The 19581-nt window shown below is 42.9% G+C and overlaps 2 protein-coding genes across 6 annotated transcripts in view; both read left to right on the forward strand.

The window, feature by feature from the left end:
- The first annotated feature begins 378 nt into the window (after positions 1-378).
- On the forward strand, positions 379-6102 carry tsnax (translin-associated factor X). Its single transcript, XM_028422970.1, has 6 exons — positions 379-657; positions 2325-2414; positions 2514-2628; positions 2718-2848; positions 4878-4999; positions 5507-6102. The coding sequence occupies exons 1-6, from the start codon at positions 642-644 to the stop codon at positions 5882-5884; spliced, it is 852 nt and encodes a 283-aa protein (XP_028278771.1). The 5' UTR covers positions 379-641; the 3' UTR covers positions 5885-6102.
- A 2004-nt stretch (positions 6103-8106) lies between these two features.
- disc1 (DISC1 scaffold protein) overlaps positions 8107-19581 on the forward strand; it is a 35082-nt gene continuing 23607 nt past the window's right edge. Inside the window, exons 1-10 of one of the 5 annotated variants that reach the window (XM_028423263.1) lie at positions 9649-9691; positions 9818-9892; positions 11461-12365; positions 12732-12801; positions 13741-13897; positions 14384-14480; positions 14778-15010; positions 17359-17413; positions 18991-19093; positions 19268-19456. In XM_028423263.1, the coding sequence (XP_028279064.1) occupies positions 11526-12365; positions 12732-12801; positions 13741-13897; positions 14384-14480; positions 14778-15010; positions 17359-17413; positions 18991-19093; positions 19268-19456 (1744 nt within the window). In that variant the 5' untranslated portion in view covers positions 9649-9691; positions 9818-9892; positions 11461-11525. Of the gene's footprint in view, positions 8673-9565; positions 9692-9817; positions 9893-10320; positions 10367-11191; positions 11388-11460; positions 12366-12731; positions 12802-13740; positions 13898-14383; positions 14481-14777; positions 15011-17358; positions 17414-18990; positions 19094-19267; positions 19457-19581 lie in introns of those variants that run through there. The other 4 variants (XM_028423259.1, XM_028423258.1, XM_028423260.1 and 1 more) reach the window with 4 other exon arrangements.

The following is a 19581-nucleotide window of genomic DNA, read 5'->3' on the forward strand; positions in this document are numbered from 1 at the left end:
AGAGATATAAGATATATAATAAGACAGATGTGATATTTGCAATGAATGCTTGAAACATTAGCTGCATGTACAAAAAAATTAAAATTGCTATATTTCAGAACGATATAAAAATCTAACATTATAAACACTTACACTATTTTGTGGCATATTAATAGAAAATATATAAATAATATTATTATTTAAAATGAAACTGTTAAAAAGCTGGAGCTAAACATACACCGTATATATATATATATATATATATATATATATATATATATATATATATATATATATATATATATATAAAAGAACCGAACCATACAACCAATGCACCTCTCTGCCATGTTACTACATCTTCCATGATGCACCTGTCTTCACTTCCGGCTACGCGTGTAAACAGCGCAAAAGCCCCGCGATGAATGAGGCCCACATGAACGCCTGTTTGTAAAAACACGCTTCTGTTGCGGTGAAGGAAGCGTTAACTCTGCCTGTCTGTCATCATTTCTGTTTTTCGGAAAAACGTCGAGCTGTTTTTGTTTAATGAGCTCGATAATCGTTGACACGCGTGAAATACTCGCATTGTTAGGTAACACGGATTAACGTCAGCTAAGCTAATCGTTTATATATCGACATAAAAACCACATTTAAACACAGAAGGTATGAATAGACGAGAAGGTAAGTGCAGCATTTGAGAGTTGACCAAGAATAACAAAGCTTTTCGTGCCGTTTGTGTGTTTAGTTGTCTTTAGCATGAGTATGAAGACATTATGCTGTAGTCAGGAATGACTCGTGTTTACTGTTTAAACTCCCAAAAGTGTTTGCTAAATTATATTTTGTAGCTAGTAGTAGTAGTAGTGGCATCTTTGTGGCCTTTAAAAATGGTCAGAGCTTGAATTAGTGGCTGATTTGTGTGACCATCAATACTACATTAAATCTAATATAGTCAGTTGATTATCATAACATCGTTATGTCTATTCTTTATATCCAGTATACAATAGAATAGAATACCTCTAATGGTAAAAATGAACAGTATAGACCTTAGTTATAGAAAATAGACATATAGAATACAAGTACAAAACAAAATTGTGCAATTTAAAGGTTAAAGCGTGTGCAAAATCTGTCACAGCAACCAGTCAATGTTATCAGATGAGGTATTATATGGTCTAATTGCTTGAACAAGAAATAAGACAAGTGTATGCAACACAGTGCTCAACCCACCTCAACGTACCTTCAATACCATCTGATATTCATGTGCGGAACTGTGGAATTTATCTGTGGATGCTCTCGTTCATCCAGGTTATAGTCATTTCCAAGAGTTTAAATCGAGGCAACTTGACTCGAGGATTATTTTTTGAAGATGTTTTGCCACAACCCCCAAGCAGCAGAACTGAAGAAGCCACTTGGGGGAGTGGAGAAACGTCTTCAAAAAACAATCCTTGAGTCCAGTTGCCTGGATTTAAACTCTTGAAACTGTTGAATTGACACCTAGCAGAGCTTTTTTTATGTATAAACATTATGTATGCTGTTAGGGATGACCTTCTGGATCCCTTTGTTCATCTTCCCAGGTTCTTTGATTAAGAAGAAGTGGACAATATCTGGTCTCAAAATTACTATTTATTCTAACAATGAAGTCACACAACCAGAGGCCTCTGTGATTGCCCAGCATCAAGGCAGGAGAACAACTTGCTCCTCCTTTACAAACACCTTTTATCCTATCTTGAGATCCCCAGAGGGGAAGGAAATAGCAGGGGGTCCCACTCTGTTGATCATATACCTGTAGTTGAAGTTGAAGATAAGTTCTCCATGAGAATGATCACTTTCCCATTAGGGAGTGACTTTATGACGCACCATAAAAGCTTACACCTCTTCCCCCATGTAAGTAACTTCACATCCTGAAATCTCATAAGCTGTGGGTCAGATCGGAAGGTGACCAGGAAGAGAAACTCACGGAAAAAGGCGCGTCGCAAAATGGGGTCGTGGAGATGAACACATTCTTTCTGTCAAGATCTCGATTTACAACCTTAGCTTGATATCAACCAGAGCTGTCTCCAAAGAGCAGAAAACAACTGACAACTGAGGGAGTGAATTACAAAGTCTATGAGAGGAATGAAATTCCACACTTCCACACTCAATAGATTCAGTGTACCTGTCTTCCTTTGCTCTTCTATAAAACTTACTTACTACACATAAACACTCATAAAAACATATTATAGTAGTATGTATAGAGTAATAATTAATGTTAGGGACACACTTGTAGATATGTGGACCCACGGTGCAGAATAAATACTTTCACCCTTCAATGCATACTGCAGCATCACCTTCCTCTTTCTGTGTTGTGTCAGGTGAAGGATGTCCTCGGAAAAATGTCACTGCAGCACAGGAGCACGACACGAGCGTCAACCCGTCGTCACCTGTCATCGCTGCCTTCAGAGGTAACCGCGTCCTCCTCTGCATATTGATTGATCATACCTTTCACCAATGTCTCTTTTAATCTTAAAGCTTTTCTTCTTCTGTCTTTCTCTCCTCTCAAGTTTTCCAGCAGGAGCTTGACACCAAGCACGACAAATATGAGCGACTTGTTAAGATCAGTCGAGACGTCACCATCGAAAGCAAAAGGGCTATTTTTCTTTTGCATAGAGTGAGCAAGTATGTACTACTTCAGCAAGATGTTATTACAGAGCAGGCATCGTGCTGGTGATATTATTCTGACATCTGTTTTTTTTTTGTACATGCAGTGTACCAGATGCAGAGGAAGTTCTGAACGAGGCAGATGTGAAACTGGATGGAGTCCGGCAGAAGATTGGACAAATTGCTGAAGAGCTACGAGGAGAAGATATCTACCAGTATCACAGAGCTTATACTCCAGGTAAGTTGGCACATTCCCTTTAAAAAACAGGGGTATTCATCACTAATTTATTCATACTGAAGTCATTTTTCATCCTTTATAGCTTGAGTAGTGTGACTGATGGTGTGACCTTGATACAGGCTGGACTGTGACAGACACACCCTCTGATAAAGTTGTTTTCCTTCTAGCACCAATACCAGTTTTTGTTAGCGTAGCCATAATGTCTGCTGAATTTGGAGAAAAAAAACATTACTGGGAGCGAGGGTGAGCTGTTATCTAGCAGCTAGGGAAGTCATTTTTAGATTATGGCCACTCAGGAACTCACTCACTGCTGCATCCTCCGCGACGTGACCAGTGGCAGTTCCCACCAATTAGATGTTTCATTTTTTTCTTCTTTTTTTATCGTCTTTATTAGATTGAGTCTGGGCTCTCTGCACGGGCTCTCCAGATAATCTTGGCGGGGGTAGAAGTATAATGGGTCTGTTTTTCTATACTATCAAAGATATTGAGGGCTACATCTAAACGTAATTGCCACTGATAACAGGGCACTTCGGTACTTTGATAAGGTCTTAAGCTTGACCCAGCAAGCAAGCCTGAGGCAGTGCAAACACAAATCTACCAGTGGGACTTTTCCCATGGTTCACTTGCAACTCGGTGAACTGCTCTGTGGTCAAACATTAAGCTCAAATAATCTTTAATCAACAGTATTCTTAGTAAAATGTGTGCCGTGCAGCCTATTTTAAGCAGTATGCCATGCTGTTTACCAGATTAAGCAGATCTGATTCAGTCATGTAACACTCTCACACTTAGCCCTCAACCTTCCCACCCACTGTCCCAGTAAAACTTCACAAATTTCCTGTTCGTTTTCCCTTAGTCATTGTTTAAACTTCATGTCCAGTCATTTTTTTTCTGGGACTCACTGACCAAAGGTAATAGCTGCATCAGAGTAAATAACACCAACAGCTCCTGGCAGTAAACTCAGGAACTGAACTCTGCCTGCCTGCCTGAAAGCCTCTGTAACCTCTCAGACCTGAAACATGTACGCATTTCTCATACTCGGCACGCATGTTGACCCTTTAGTACAATTGTAAGCTACTGTTTGTGTAGCTTAGCTTAGCGTGGTCTATGGAGTTCAGTCTAACCAACTAGCATGTCGTGAGCAACAGTAACAACGGAAGCTCTCTGTCCGCTGGTGGGAGTGTGCTCACCTGTACGTGTGCACACGACCATGTAGAGACAGCCGCCGTGTAAATAAGATAAATAACATTAAGCTGTTTAGTTTGTTTAATAAAAGAACAAGATATAGACCCATTATATAGGTAGGTAGGTGTGGGGAGTGGGCTGCCCCCCTAATATAATAATAAAGTACGGTAAACACCCTATAACATCACCAAATGTCAAAATCCTGTATTTGTTACAGTACAGCGATGTTGTGACCTTAGGAAAGCTATGATTTCATTTGTCATACTCTCCCCTTCAGCTGTTCTGTAGTGTAGCTGCTACATACTCAGACAGACGTGGAGGTGAAGCACATCCCCCCCCCGGCCTGCTCTTTGGAGCACTTTGTGGTTAAGCTGCAGGGAGATAGGAGGCCCTTTGTAGTTCAATTGCCGCACCAAAAGTAAACTTCAGACACAAAGTCTTCCGTCCTGTGATTATTTGATTGTTGTTTACTCAGGGCCAGAAAACAAATGAGGGGTCATCTCAGCCCACCACTAAGAACGAGCACCGTTGTTCTATCAAAAAACAGACAGGAAACAGGTTTTATTTGAATAATTATCTACATCTGTGATCTATACTGTGCAGATTCCACATGTGCTGCACTCAGATCTTACACATCCCACGTTTTTTTGTTATAATTAATAACAGTGTTTATTAATAAATAGCACACAAATGCAATATCTATATACATAACTGTGACGTTTAGCCGTAGTAAAATATCTGGATGTATTGTGTTTGTTTTTTATATATATATATATATATATATATATATATATATATATATATATATATATATATATATATATATATATATAATCTTGTGCATTAGGGATTCAGGAATATGTGGAGGCCATCTCCTTCCTGCATTATATCCGTCATCGCAGCCTTATCAGTCTGGAGGAGATTAACGCTAGACTGGTGTTCATGAGAACAGAGAAGGCAGATTCTAAGGTAGGAGGGCGTACATGTATTATTCCCTATGTAACATTTGATTTCAGATAAACTCACATTTTTCCTTTAAAGGAGCAGTTTGACTTTTTTTTAACCCCTCTCATCTCTTTATGCTAAATATAAAACTACTGGCCTGCATCCATTCAGCTTAGCCCTGAATCCTGTAGTTACATATATATGGATGGACATGAGTGCCATATTAATGTTTTCATCAAAATCCCAATTGGCGTGTTTATTTTTAAGTCTGTCCAAATCTGTGGCAGAGTCACGGAGGTGTTCCTGTGTGCAGCATTATGTGTCATCATGTTATTTTACCTCCACCTCTGCCTGTTATTTTAAAAGCTGATGGGTGTTGGTTGATTCAGACAAAATTTCCTGACCATCAGTGTTTGTAGTTAAAGCCCCATGCTGCCACAGAATTGGGTTTATTTGTGGCCCTGGTGTTTTAGTAGAGACAGTCTTTTAAGGCCTTTTCATGTGTGATGTTCTGTCATGTTTTCATCTCAGAGCTCAGCAGATGCTTTGCCGCCGGGAGCTCAGGTTCTGACCTTCCAGGTGACCCCATCTGACTACCTGCTGGGTGTGGCTGACCTAACGGGGGAGCTGATGCGGTTGTGCATTAGCAGCGTGGGCAACGGTGACATTGACACGCCCTTCCAGCTGAGCCAGTTCCTGCGGCAGATCCACGACGGCTTCTCCTATATCGGAAACACGGGCCCGTACGAGGTGTCGAAGAAGCTGCACACGCTGCGGCAGAGCCTGGGTAAAGTAGAGGACGCCTGCTACACCCTGCGCGTCCGTGGTTCAGAGATCCCCAAACACATGCTGGCTGATGTGTTCTCCAGCAGGACCGCACTCATTGACCCTGAGGAGGGAGTGGTTTAATCCTGTCGGCGTTCGGCGTGGTGTCATTGTCTGCTTCGGTTTTGTTCCACTTTGATGTTTGTGTGCATTTTTAATGGCATGTCACCAGCATTTTGTGACTTGCTTGTTCATTTTGTTGTTATTACAATAACATCAGTGTTACAATAGACATGTTTTTATTTGATAAAGATCTGATGACTTCAGTTGTTTTGCATGAATAAAAGTTCCGTGCCAAATATGCCATGCTCTCGCAGACTTTAAGCTGCTTTGATAGCGAGTGTGTTTATTTTATTTTCTCCCTCTGCACCTCCCCTCGCTCTCTATCACACATAGATAATCTAAGGTAAAACCCATTGGCTGCCGGCACTCATTGGATTCTGTGTGGAGGAGGAACATGTGACCTTCGCACATTGCACGTCTCTGGCAGCCTCACGCAAACAGCCCTTTGCCTCCTCATTCTACCCTCTTTAAACAATCCATGCCATGATGCAATGACGTCAATTCAGAGCAAGGTTCGGAGGAATAATGCTGGCAGAGACCTGCTATCCTCCGGCTGCTTCCCTGTCACCTGATGGGATTTATTATTATCATCCAGATGGATGTTAGAGAATCCATCCTCTGGTTTTGGACAGTAATGACCAAATAATCTAGTAATTAGATACATTTCATGTTGGAAAAACAACATTATTGTGTGACAGAGGGACTTTATGCATCAGATGTTTCAATTCAGCACCTTTATAAAGTTCCCATTTCCATCCTGACAGCTGCTGCTCACTCAGCTGAGGGGACACAACTAAATCTGATATTTGTTTATTGCTTATTTTTCATTATATGAAGCAGAATATCAGTGTAATTAAAGTCTGCCACCTGCTGGTGAACTCAGGTACTACTGTCTCCCCTGTCACTGCTGAGGGAAAAAGATGTCCTCTGACCATCACGCCTTAGTTTATAGCACACGCTCAGTCTTGGACACTTTAGGATTGTGATAACATTATTTAATGTTTAGAAGCAAAGATGAGACATAACTTGTGGCAACAAGTGCAATTTAATTTTTCTCTGGGGAAGTATATAAATAACATATTAGGCAAATAAATGTTTCACTTTCATTCAGTCTATCATGAAACTATAAAATCCTCAGTTTATATTTATGTATTTTTTCCACATAAATCCATCAAAATCATCAAAACTAACTGGATGTGGTAGGAAAGGTGATAGATAACTTTTTTCTTCGCTGAAAGTAAATAAAGCTGTCAGCTCACATCTAAACGTTTGTGAAGTCTGACATCTGCTGGTGAAAGCAGGGCACTCTCTGCTATACTGATGGCCTAAACAGCAGGTATTAACTGTTAGGATGACACTGTATGAAGAGTGTCCCCTGGTGTAAAGTAGTTGGTCTTTGCAGTGACAGAGGAAAGCAGCAGACCACTTTAACCCCTCGTTGAAGTGGGGTTCCTCAACCTTTTTCCTGTGACGTCATCCCCAGTTCTGCTTTGCTTGCTGTACTCTTATTTCTATTATGTCCTAATGCATCCTGTTCTCAGACCTTTTCCACAGAGTTTGACACAAACTAAGACGACTGTTCAACAAGTGTCCAGTTATCATCATTAGTGTATGTGACAAGCCATGGATATCTGCTGCAAAGAAGCCTGTTCAAGGGAGCCTGAATGCCTCCTAAGTGATGGCTTATCTATTTTATAATCTGGGACAATGTGACTCAGTACAGACAATAAACACATCATGTACAGTGGATGCTCTTTTCTTTATAGCATCTAATCACAAATCTGCTTCCATTCAAACACATTTACATACAAATATGAGTTGCATTTTCTTGTAATAGCCTTTTAAAGACCTCTGTAAAACCAAAGCCACTGAGTCCCATCAGCACTGCTGAGCTGAATGAAAGGAGCATTACTGTGTGTAGAAGGAGGATGAAGAGGCTCAATGTCTGCAGGTTTGTTCTCTCAGTGCAGAAACAAAGAAATGCTGCGTTTGGTTTAAATACGCAACATTATTAGACAGCGTTTCATTGGATGTATAGTGCAAAGGCACAGGCTACTATTATATTATTAGGCCTTATCCGAATGTAACATAGTTTGTGTATCCATATATTTTTTTTAATCTCTAAAATAGACAAATTGAAACTTCCCCGGTGTTTAATCCCGTTTAATCCCCGCTTGAGCATTCATAGGCTGCCCGCTGCGGTTATGAGGCGGTCTGAAGAAGTCTGGAGTCAAATTCCTGAACACGTAGGAGCTCCTCACGTTGCTCCAACACGACGCACGACGCAGAGGCGCAGCGACTAACGGATTACTTATGAACACATCGATGAGCCCAATAATACACACGGATTTGCCTCGGCTGTTTCTTCTACCATCACACAACAGCAGCGCAGGTTTTTTTTTCTTTCTTTAGTCTTTCTCTACAAGAATCATGACATGAAGACCAGCTCCTCTCTTCAGACCAGCTGTTCATGCGCAACAGAGCCCACTTGTTTGCAGCGGTGGAAAAATGTAAGATAAACAAGCACACTGCTGTCAGAACATGATTATTATGTGCGGAGGAGATCTTATGGTTCAAATCGGAGGCAGAAATAACACGTCTGGCTTCACTTTTCCACAACGGAAATGAGATCAGTCCACTTTTTTTTGTCTGGCTCTGCTTCTTTTAAAACATGGTCGCTGTAAGTCCGCGTAACGCCGGGATCTGAGCGCCTCTGACTTCAGCAGCATACGAACAGCTGGGAAGATGTTTGCTGGGCTGATGGGACTGGACTGTCACAGCAACGCTCTGCTTCACCAGGTCATCGAAGGTAAGGATCAATACTGTGATATATACGAGCTGCTGCATGTGTGTGAGGGTTTACAGGAGGGGCTGTCGAGCATTACATTATTATAGCAATGATTACAGGCAGTCCAATCCACGAAGCAACAACCTCCAATAGGATGAATGGGATTTTTGCCATTTAATCACAGTGTTATAGCTGCAGAGACTGGAGAGACCTTATGGAGGATGCCGCCCCCATGCAGGTCAGAGAGGCCAAAGGACACCACTCAGCCTCTTGGTTGAGTGATGAGTTGGAAATGTCTTAAAGAATCTTTTCTCTCTAAATATGTTGCACAGTGAAGATGGTCTAAGCTCTCATCTATTGCACATTTTGCCCAAATATAGCTGCTTATCACTCAGTTACAGTCTTTACTGTAAGATTCAGAAGAATATACAGTTGCTTCTTGTCTGCTGTCCACTTTTATTTTGAAATTTTAACACATTCAGGTGTTTTCACTTTTGTACTTGCCCAATTCAACATGTGACATTTTTGATAAACTCAGTAAATCCACCAATATGCTGACAAAAACACCAGAAAACAAAAGAAAAAGGTCCTTTATAACTGTAGGTCTGTTATGTGGAAATATCCCTCCGTTCCTATGACTGGTGTGTCATGTGACAGGAAGCAGAGCTGTTTTTCAACATCTGAGCAGAGATACAGTCCTGATATATCACACAGGATCCTGTCATCCATCACAGGCTTCTCTTCACATTATTATGGCATACTTTCACTTCCCTCTTTCTGCTGCTCTGGTTAGTCACAAGTGGCGAGCTGCTGCACATCTGCCGAGCAGTGCGGCCTCTCAGGAGGTTGCTGACATGCAGATCAGCTTGTTACATGTGTGTGTGTGTGTGTGTGTGTGAGAGGGTGCTGAGCTTGTTCCTCAAACGTTTGTGTTTTTATGAGATCCCCTGCATTCCTCTGCTCTTTGGCTGAAGCACTTTCAGAGACCAATAGGACACCGTGTTTAACCGCTCAGAGGAGGGCCTCTTTAATCTCCAAAGGTAAATAATCTGGCCTCTTCTGGCTCGGACGCCCTATTTTCTCAGCACTAAGTTACTGTGAGAGCGCTGAGATTGTTTCATCGTTGCTCTTGAACCACTTCAGGTCTCATTCTGCTTGTTTTTTAGCCGGAATTTCCTGGCAAACTAATTTAGCACAAAGCCTGGACAGGAAGCAGCAAATGACATACTTCAACTGAAATGGTGATGCCCCCCAACACACACACACACATACGCACACAATGGGCCCTGAGGTATTTCCTTCCCCTTTACTGGGAAGAGCAGTCTTTGTGTAATCGAAGTATGGCGAGGATACAGTAACACATCTACTCTCTATGTAATATCTTGGCCACAGCAGATGGCAGACGGCATGCGGCTGTGTTTTCTACCTACAGAGAGTGTTGGGTTTCTTGAACCATCTATGGAACAGTGCTCACGTCTGCAAAAAGAACGCTAATGGATTTGTATGTAACCTGAGCTGCAGTGCGGTGGTCCCATCGAACAGGAAGCTCTTAGTGAACGGGGTCCTCTGCTCGGTACATGTACACACACATACATACACAACCTGGACACAATGGAAACGCCCCGAATGTTACTCTCACTGCTCATCCCCGCTCTCCCTGAAGTGTCTCTTCCTGTCTGGTCACATGGGAGAGTCAAGGAATGACATCACTGGAGGTCAGTGGGTGCTGCGGTTGCTCGGTGGTCATGGTCTGTTTGATGCTCTGCATTCCTGTCTTGACAAACAGACAGTGCTGCTAGTCTGAAAACACAGTGGTATCTTATGTTTTGTTGATTTGTTATGAAACTTGTTTTTAGGTGGTTTTGTAATGACAGTGACTGATCCCACTCTGTTCTACACAAAAGTATCAGTGTGTCTCTGTGTCTTTATGAGTGGGGGAGAGAAAATTGAGAGGCAGAGGGGACGGTGGTGGGGGGTTACACAGCTGTACACAAAGGGGCTGTTGATTCCCAACATTTCAGCCCTGCCTCCTCCTCCTCCTCCTCTGAATCCTACACATTATATGTATAAATCATTAGCAGGTGCCCAGCTCCCAGCACAAACTGGCCTTTATATCATCACCACGCTGCACTTTCAGACCAACCACTGTTTACACTTGAAGTTTTATCACTTCTTGGTGCTAATATTTGGTCATGTCTGTGGTTTTCAGTCTTTTATATTTCAACTTTTATATTTAACATATTTAACAATACCTCAGTATCTCATCTGGACAGATAAACAGCACTGCAGGCCAAAGAAAAAAATATATAACCATGTAATTTTGGGGTGACCTCTGCCTTTAACAACTTTTTTGGCATCAGGGCATTTTGTTATTGTTCCAACATGGGTTCATTCAGCACAAGCCATGTGGCTGTGTTTTCGAAAATAAACAAATCTGAATGTAACTTCAGGAAATGCCACTTTTTTTTTCACCGAGAGGCGTGTCTTAGCTCCAGGATGACTGCGCAGCTTTGGTATTTCCCAACAGCTGGAGCAGAACCCTGGGAAGTGTCAGCTTGTTTTTCATCCAGTTAGCTTAGCATACTAGCTTTGTAGTTGAAGGGGGTATGACTGGTCATGTAAAGTCACACTGAGAGTGACAGCGATGAGATGTTTTACACTGATGATGTGTAATTGTCACATTGAAGCAGCACATTTTCCTGCTGTGCTCCATGACTGCACCGTTAATCCTGCCAGGTCTGTGAGCTCACTCTTTATCTTCCTGATGACCGTGTTGTCCAGCTTAATGGTTAATCTGTTGTATCGACAGGTGGCAGAGCATCAGGGACAGCTGGCAGCTGCGGCCGTAAGAGGCTCCACCGAAGACCAGGGTACATGAGAGGAGAGCAGTCCAGACAACAGAGCGCTTCTTACAGGCAGGAAGAGGAGGAGGAGGAGGAAGATGAGGAGGAGGAGGAGCAGAGGACTGCTTGTATTAGAAATGGAAAATCTGGCGCAGCCAGCGCTCACAGGCTAACTCCTGCTACAGACGTGGCCTTAATGAATCAGCATCAGCCTGATGAACGCACATGTAGCTCCTGGAACAGTACGAGCTTTCTCTGTTCGGGTACCCGTCCTCTTTCCCACGTGAACTGCAGTCCTGCTAACAGGACATCCAGCCATGTGGGCCCTTCCTCGCTGCCACAGCGTGAACTCAGGTTAAGTCAGAGCCCAGCCCTCGAGTCTGACCCCGAAGTCTCCTTTAACTCCAGTTTCAGTTTCATCCAACAGTCTCTGAGCTCCAGCCAGAATACAGGCACACCACTCCGAGAACCAGAACCACTAATTAAAGGACCAAACCTGCCTCAAACAAAACCAGAAACTGTGTCATCAGAGCACAATGTTTCAAAACAGTCAACCGTCGTCCAACTACTGCACACCTCCGCTCCTGGTAGCCAGGTACAGCGAGAGGAGCTGGCACTAGGCGGGAGGTTTTGGCGGGAATGTCTGTGGAACAGCAAGGAGGAGGCTTCCCACCTGTCCGACTGTGACTCCAGGTCTCTCGACATAGAGGTCACCTCCTCCCTGTCTGTGGATTCGGACACTGCCTCCGCTTCCTCCGTCACCTCCGGCTACGATAGCGCCACACCTGCCTCAGAAGGCTGGGAGAGCCTGGTGAAGAAGTACGAGGGCGTGCTGCAAGACTGCCTCCAAAACAACCGCACACACACCAAGGTGGGCACTGCTGACTGCTGCTCGTATTAGAATGAGATGCAGAGATGTTAGAATCCACATCTGTATGACTACAACCTGCTGGGCAGCTGCTTGGCTTATTAGCATAGACTGCAGAAACAAGGGTGAACTGCTAATCTGTTAATCTTTAAGGAGACATTTTGTGACCTCTTTGAGGCACTGGTCTTTAAATCAAAGAAAAAACACAAAGTCGCTTGCACTACTGATAAAATGTCAAACCCGTTACTCAACCTGCTGACAGTGTCACTTTGAAACGACGGTCATTGCACCCACAAACGTCTTTTTTAGCCTACGGACAGTGTTTAGAGGACTGGCGGTTGTGTAACATCATGTTGTGTCTTCTGTCAGATCGAGTCCATGATGTTGAAGCTGCAGAGACTCCAGCAGAAAGCCATTCTGGAAGACGACTATGACACAGGTGAACTAAGACTCAGAGTCGAGCCTTTGCTTTAATAAGTGGGTCATTTCAGCATTTGGTTGATGACACGCTGCAGCTGTGAACGGTCTGATAGAAGCTCACCACGAACTATTTAGACATTTCTGGGAATTTGTCTTTTGTTTTACATTTTTCTAGTAATTATTTGACTCTTGATCAATGAAAATATTGCTTTTATTCAATTTCCTGCTAATTCTGGGTAATACTGAGAAAGACTGTGAGGGCAGCAGAGTTTGCTGTTTACTGATTGACAGATGTTAACAGAATCTAATGCATTTAAACTCCAGGCCCGCTTTCTGTTTGATTTATGCCTTTTATCTCACGATGTTTCAACTTCAGACTGAACTGCATTCATTTAAAACTCTGTTTGACCTACATTTGTTTCTGAAAAGTCCTGAGGAAAGTTTATTTTGACACTTCACTGTGACCCACTTCTCAGACCTTGTGACAGAAATAAATACTTTAGATACATCTGCTGCTGGCTGCTGGAGTCCTGTAGATCTGTTTGAGGGCAGTGGTTATTTAGGTCAGTGCTGGTTTGATAATGTGCCTCTCTGACTTTTTAAACTTCTCTTTTAAGCTATGCTAACTTAATTTTCTGCCAGCCATGAAATGAAAAACTCAAGAACATCTTTTCATGAAATGTACAAGAAAAGACAGCTGATCAGATTTTCTTGTTGATGAAGATTTAGATATTCTGCCTGTAGATGGTTATCATTTTAATATTCACAGTCAGTCAGTCTCAGTCTTCAGATTAGAGTGCCCTAATTAAAGGATAATTTGGTAATTAAATCAGTAGTGATGAGGGCACGCTCTTGTTGTTCTGGTGCATGTAGGCTAGGCTGAGTCAGTAAGAAGCTTACATTTATGTTTGTTTTTGTAAATGTTCAGCAGATGTTGGTGTGTGTGTGTGTGTTTCAGCTGAGCGCTTTGGGAAAAAGCTGGAGGAGCTGTGCAGAGAGCGAGGAGCTCTGAAGCTGGGTCTCCCCTCCAGACAGCCCAGCGTGGCTCTGTTCCTCGAGAGGCTCAGACAGGTGGTGCACAGCGCCCTCCAGAGGACAGACAGCAGTCAGCGCAGGTCAGCCACAGTGTGGTGCAACAATACTAAATTATTTAAATAAATGCAATTAATGATCTGTAAGTAAAAAGAAATACTAAACACCAGGCTTGTTTTATTTGTTAAATTTACTTTTTTTTACAAAAGTCTTTACTTTGTTAAATTGAGCATATATAAGTTTTAATCTTCTGATGATGGCTCTTCCTTTAATATAGCATGTAGCATTTTGGGAAGGCTCTCAAAAATAGCTTTGTAACAGGAAGGAAGCCAGGTGGAGCCTCTCCAACAGGTGTCCTGAACAAATATAACCCAGAGTACTGTATATTTGTAGGTAGATGCATGCACACACATAAAAACATCAGCTCTTTGAAAACGGTGTAGGATATATTTTAACCAAATACTCCCTGCTTCACCTCACTTTAACCATGAATGAAGGCCATGGAAACCACAGAGCAGAGGGGTCATCAGTATTCCTTTTGTGATGACTGTATCTTTGATGGTTGGCAGGGAGGGGGCAGAACCCGATGCAGCGGAGCGGTCTGACTCATCTCAGCCTCCACTGCAGAGAAGAGAGCATCTGATTAAAGAGAAGCGGCAGGTGGAGGTAAATCCAGCTCACATTATGTCACTTTGTTTCTCCTGTATCCCAACTTTGAGTGTAATTATCCTATGTTCTGTTCTCAGACCTTTAAAGATGGATGAAAATGTTCAAGTTGGCATCAATATTTAATTTAGATGTACTTAGTGAAGTACCTAAAACCTCGTCTCATTTTAAACTCATCTTAATACATAGTTAAACATGCCTGCTTTTGCAGAAATATTTATGTATCTTTTAATGTGTAAAAAATGGTTTATGTGCAACACACTTATAAAAAGAGTAAATTCAACCATGTGAAACCAGGAGGAGATCACGGAGCTGCAGCAGAAGCTGGCGGAGCTGAAGAACCGCAGTCGATGCCTGGAGCAGCAGATCCAGCAGGAGGAGCAGCAGGTGGAGGTGGAGGAACTGGAGGGCTCCGTGCTGAGGAGCTGCAGTGTGGCCCAGCTCCGGGACATGAGCCGTACCTTGCAAGACCTCGTCACGTGCGAAAACCGCATGCAGATCTCTGTCTCTCCTCCACCCTCCATGCTCAGGTCAGTCAGGTCAGCAGACTGTTTAATCTGCTGCTCCGCTGTACATACAGTCGTCCAGCATCACTGGAAAAAAAAAGTGCAAATATATATTCAGGGTGGAAATTGCTCTCTGAAATGCTGTGAAGAAACATTTTCACACCTGAAGCATTTGCATTTTACACCCTGGTGTGTCAGGGTTTTTACCGTTGGCCACTAGACCTTACATTGGATTGGCTGAGCCCGAATCGCTTTCACACTCAAACTGTGAGGAAGATTTGCTGACTGGGCTGTCACATGCAGGGTTTACTTAGCAGGGTTGGCTGAAGCTAGCTTATTATAATAAAGAATAAATATTCACAATTTTATACACATATCACATACCTGTGAGGATTAATATTAAAGGTTTCGAATATAAATAAACAAAAATTCTACATTTAAATGTAAAAGAAGAAGAATATATACAAGGCCTCTACATATAAAGTCCTTGTAGTACCTGTGGTTGCCAGATGGGGCTGCTAAAGAGCCGCGAATGCTGCATCAGCCATGAGTTGATGCTTTTTTTTCTGCTTTGTTGTGATTGAATTAACTCATATGAGAGAAGATCTGTGTCACTAAATCTGTGCCTTTCAGGTTTATATCCACACATAAGCATTTTGAGCAGCGGGGCTGTCTTGTGTGTCTTTAACTAAATTAACACCGCTACAAGACGACTGTCATTACATACAGGAAACACAGTTATTTCCTCAGCTAACAGCAGAAATCGCTCACTTTGTTGGTTGTTTGGGAGGCGTGCACCTATTGTAGGTCTTCTGACAAATTAATGTAATATAATGCACAAATTTGTTAGACTCCAGGAACAGTTTGTTCCTTTCCATGCTCGGGGAGGATGTATCAGGCAGCCACAACTACTTTTTCTTTGTTTGTTGCATCCCCTGTGCCCTCAATCCTCTTCTCTCACACCTGCTTGAACCTGCTTTGAATTTTAATGGTTTTTCTCAGATGCTAATGATTACTTTGCATCATATCCTCTGAAGTTAATAGCTTGCAAGGGTGTGCACTGTGGAAAGCCTCTCTGTCGTGCCACTCGTTAGAAAGACATGTAAATTGTACTTATCGCCTTCTCGGTTGTGTGACCCACCATCACTGGCATAATTTGATATCTGACATATTCGCACCCCAACTGGAACGCATTTATTCTCACCGCTGATTGAAATTGCGACCTCAGATTGGATATTCAGCTCGGGTTGGCGTGCTTCAGGTCAACAGGGTGACTGAGCTGCAGCCGCTTTCCAAATAGCACAGGATATTTCTTTCTCATATCAAAGCACTTTTCCTTATGAGCAGTGAATTAAAGAAATCAACCTTATCCAAAGAAGCTGCACACTTAAAAACACAGGGTGCTGCTGTCATACTGATGTTCAGAGACAACACTTTACTCTGAGTCACACTGAGCGTCAGCTTGAATAACATGTAAAGGGCGTACTGATTTCTGTGATATTAGACGATACTGGAATGTCTGAAGGTGAATGCGGAGTGCATAATGGATTTTATGCTCTTTCCTCCCACATCTTCTAATTGATTTATGTCTTTAATGCGACCTTAATGCTTTGTCCTGTTTCTATAAATGCACATAATAACATTACTGATATGATGTTTACATTTGATGCCTGAACTAATTATCTAGACAGCGATCAATCTAAACACTATCAGTGCCTTGTGTTGTTTGTATTATTGGATGCAGTTCTATAGGTTGTCATTGAGTCGCTCATCTCAACACAGATGCTGTCATGTCACAGTGTTCAGTTTGATTTTTCCTAAACTATGGTATCTTATTGGCAGCTATTAATCAAATTAAAATGGCAGAGAAGTTTGCTGCAGACATGATTTGTTTTCCAGACAGATGCTAAAAAAAGAGTAGATTTAAAAAAGAAAAGAGAGAGAGGGGGACATCTATGTAAGTAGTAGTTAGCTGGTTAGCTTTTATGCTAAGCTAAACAGCTGCTGGTCAGGCTTCACTGGTTTTGATACCAAACAGGAAATAATAAGCATGAAATGTGTGATCCGATTCTCCAGAACTGATTGGGTATTAGTCACCAATCACCTCCATAACCTGCCTCTAAACAACTGCATAAGGCTTGTTACCATACAGCCTACCCCAGCTATCTATATGAGAGGCGGGGTACACCCTGGGCAGGTCACCAGTCCATCACAGGGCAACATACAAACAGACCTTCCACGCAGGCACAGGGAGAACACACAGACTCCACACAGAGAGGGCCCACACTCGACAATCGATCCGGAACCTTCTTGCTGTGAGGCGACTTTTGTTGCTGCATTGTCACGTTTTTTTCTTCTTCTCCTCTTTGCAGACTCCAGGAGCAGGAGCAGGCATTGAATCTGTCCGTCAAGGAAGCGACGGCTAAAGTAAGTAAAGTGCTCCTCTGACCCGATTTATACCAGCCCAGCCCAGCCTTCGCTCAGCATGCCAGCATTCATACCCTGAATGTGTATGAATGACTGACGAGTAGTCGTGTGCCAGCGTCAGTGTGTTCAGCATGCATACTGAATGTCAGAGCCTGTATTCATGCACTCATTTCTATTTGACAGGGCAGTGAACTTTGTATGCAGGAGTCACAGGCACAGCCCCCCCCCCCCCCCCCTCTGCATTGAGAAAGTTAGATTTTGGTCAATCTGGAGTTCTTCCTGTGCGTGTATTCCTGTGTGTAAACAGCTTTCCGTGCTTCGCTGCGTATGTCTCTGGAATTCCCAGATGCTTTTCGGGGGTTTGATTTTTTCCCCTCGTGCTGATCTCTATACATAGATCACTACAGCAGCAGATATCTGTTCGAAGAAATAGTTCGAAGGAAAGAGAGGCACAGCATGAGACGGGAGGCTCTGTAAAGACAATTTTCCTTTTGAAACCCATCATCAAATGATAGGTTGATGCTGCAACTAGCGGCTTTCCACCAAGGCAGCAGGCAACTTTACCACAATCACAGGATTGTCCTTTGTTAGGTTTAAATGAGATATCCACCATGTGGAAAATGGCACACCTGCTGTGACAAAATGATTGCCAGCATGAAAGTAACTTTCTCTGTTGACTTTTTAAAAAAAATCTGAATTATAAAAGAAAGACTGATGTTTTGAAATTAAATCAGCAATGTCAGAATTTCTACAGTTTGGAAGCACTTCAGAGCTGTTTCCACTTCATGTAATGCATGAATTAAAATTATCCAAGCCTGTTTTGGGGGAAAAAGGAGAGAGACAGAGAGAGAGAGAGAAAACAGTCTTCTATATTTCTGTGGGAAGAAAACTCCCCGGAGATGTTCTGCCTCAGAAATACCAACCTATTTGACAAGCTTTTCAAAGTGGTGCACAAAACTGTGTCAGATTCATGAAGAAAATGCCTCAGAAAATCCTGCACCGCATCCCTTTGAGCAGTGAAAATAGTTCCTCAAAAGGAGAAAGTGCATCGTGGGGATTGTATCTGGCTGTAGTTCAAAGTGTATACACTGGAAAGAACAGAGGTTTAAAGGACAGAGTGAGGGCAGATGGAGGCCAGACAGGCTGTATCTGAAGTCATCAAGTCCTCCATGAATACCGCAGAGATGAGGTGCTGCATCCCCATCAGGCAATGACATTCAGGGCCTTTTTTCCTCTCTGACCTTCTAATGATATCTTTTATGGAGATTTCACATTTCCCTGTCTGTCCACGTGAAAGGAGTAGCGCTCTCTTTCTTTCTAAAGGTTATAGACAAGGTAACACAGCAGCGTTGATGCTCTGCTGTGTATTCAAAGCAGGGCGAGCGCAGAAGGACGGAAATGAATCTGTAAGGTCTCGTAAGAATGAGTGTCAAAAAGAAAATGAAAGCAGAATTGGAAATGAGCAGTGCATCCTGTGGGATCCATGTGTCTGCAAAGGTTTAGTTAGTTACCACCCTCCCCCCCGACCACCACCACCCGCTCTCTCCTCTGCATCCTCTTTTTCTTCTTTTCCCCAGGTGGTCATGAGTCAGAGGCTGGGCAGCAGCCTGAGGAGGAAAGTCAGTGAGACCGAAACACAGCTTTTGGCTCTGCATGAAGCCAAACTGGCGGCCATCTCAGGTAACTTTCTACTCAGCCCCACCCAGAAGCATCCCTGCTAGATTACACATCCGTTATTTACCTCATTTGCTTGAACCATTCACCATTAGCCTCACTTAATTAAGGCATTAATGACCGAGATGCTCGTTAATGGGCGCTGTAAGTGTAATGTCCACCTGTGGTGCACCGATGCAGGTAATGACTTTGGCAGTGCCAAAGAGCTGAAAGCTGAGATGAAGGTGGTGTACCTGGAGCGGGACCGGCTGGAGGCCCTGGCTAAGAGGCTGCACAGCCTCAGCTCTGGAAGCAGCCAGGAGCTGGCCAGGATGAAGGAGCAGCAGCAGCAGCTCAGGCAGGAGCTGGAGCAAAAGGAAGCCCAGCATGGTGAGTCACTGCAGCTGATATAACTAAACCTGATGAATCATCCTTAGAACTGTGATAACGTGTTTAATGGCTGGTTAAATGTAGGTTAGGAGATTTCATTCTGATGCACTTTTTGTTAAATTAGT

This window comes from Parambassis ranga, chromosome 15, assembly GCF_900634625.1.
Source record: "Parambassis ranga chromosome 15, fParRan2.1, whole genome shotgun sequence".
Lineage (NCBI taxonomy): Eukaryota > Metazoa > Chordata > Actinopteri > Ambassidae > Parambassis > Parambassis ranga.

Bases quoted from the DNA above. Each gene is read 5' to 3' on its own strand.
- tsnax (XM_028422970.1), top strand. The intron at 2,629-2,717 runs GTATGTACTACT...TTGTACATGCAG, and splicing joins CTTTTGCATAGAGTGAGCAA to TGTACCAGATGCAGAGGAAG. The intron at 2,849-4,877 runs GTAAGTTGGCAC...CTTGTGCATTAG, and splicing joins TCACAGAGCTTATACTCCAG to GGATTCAGGAATATGTGGAG.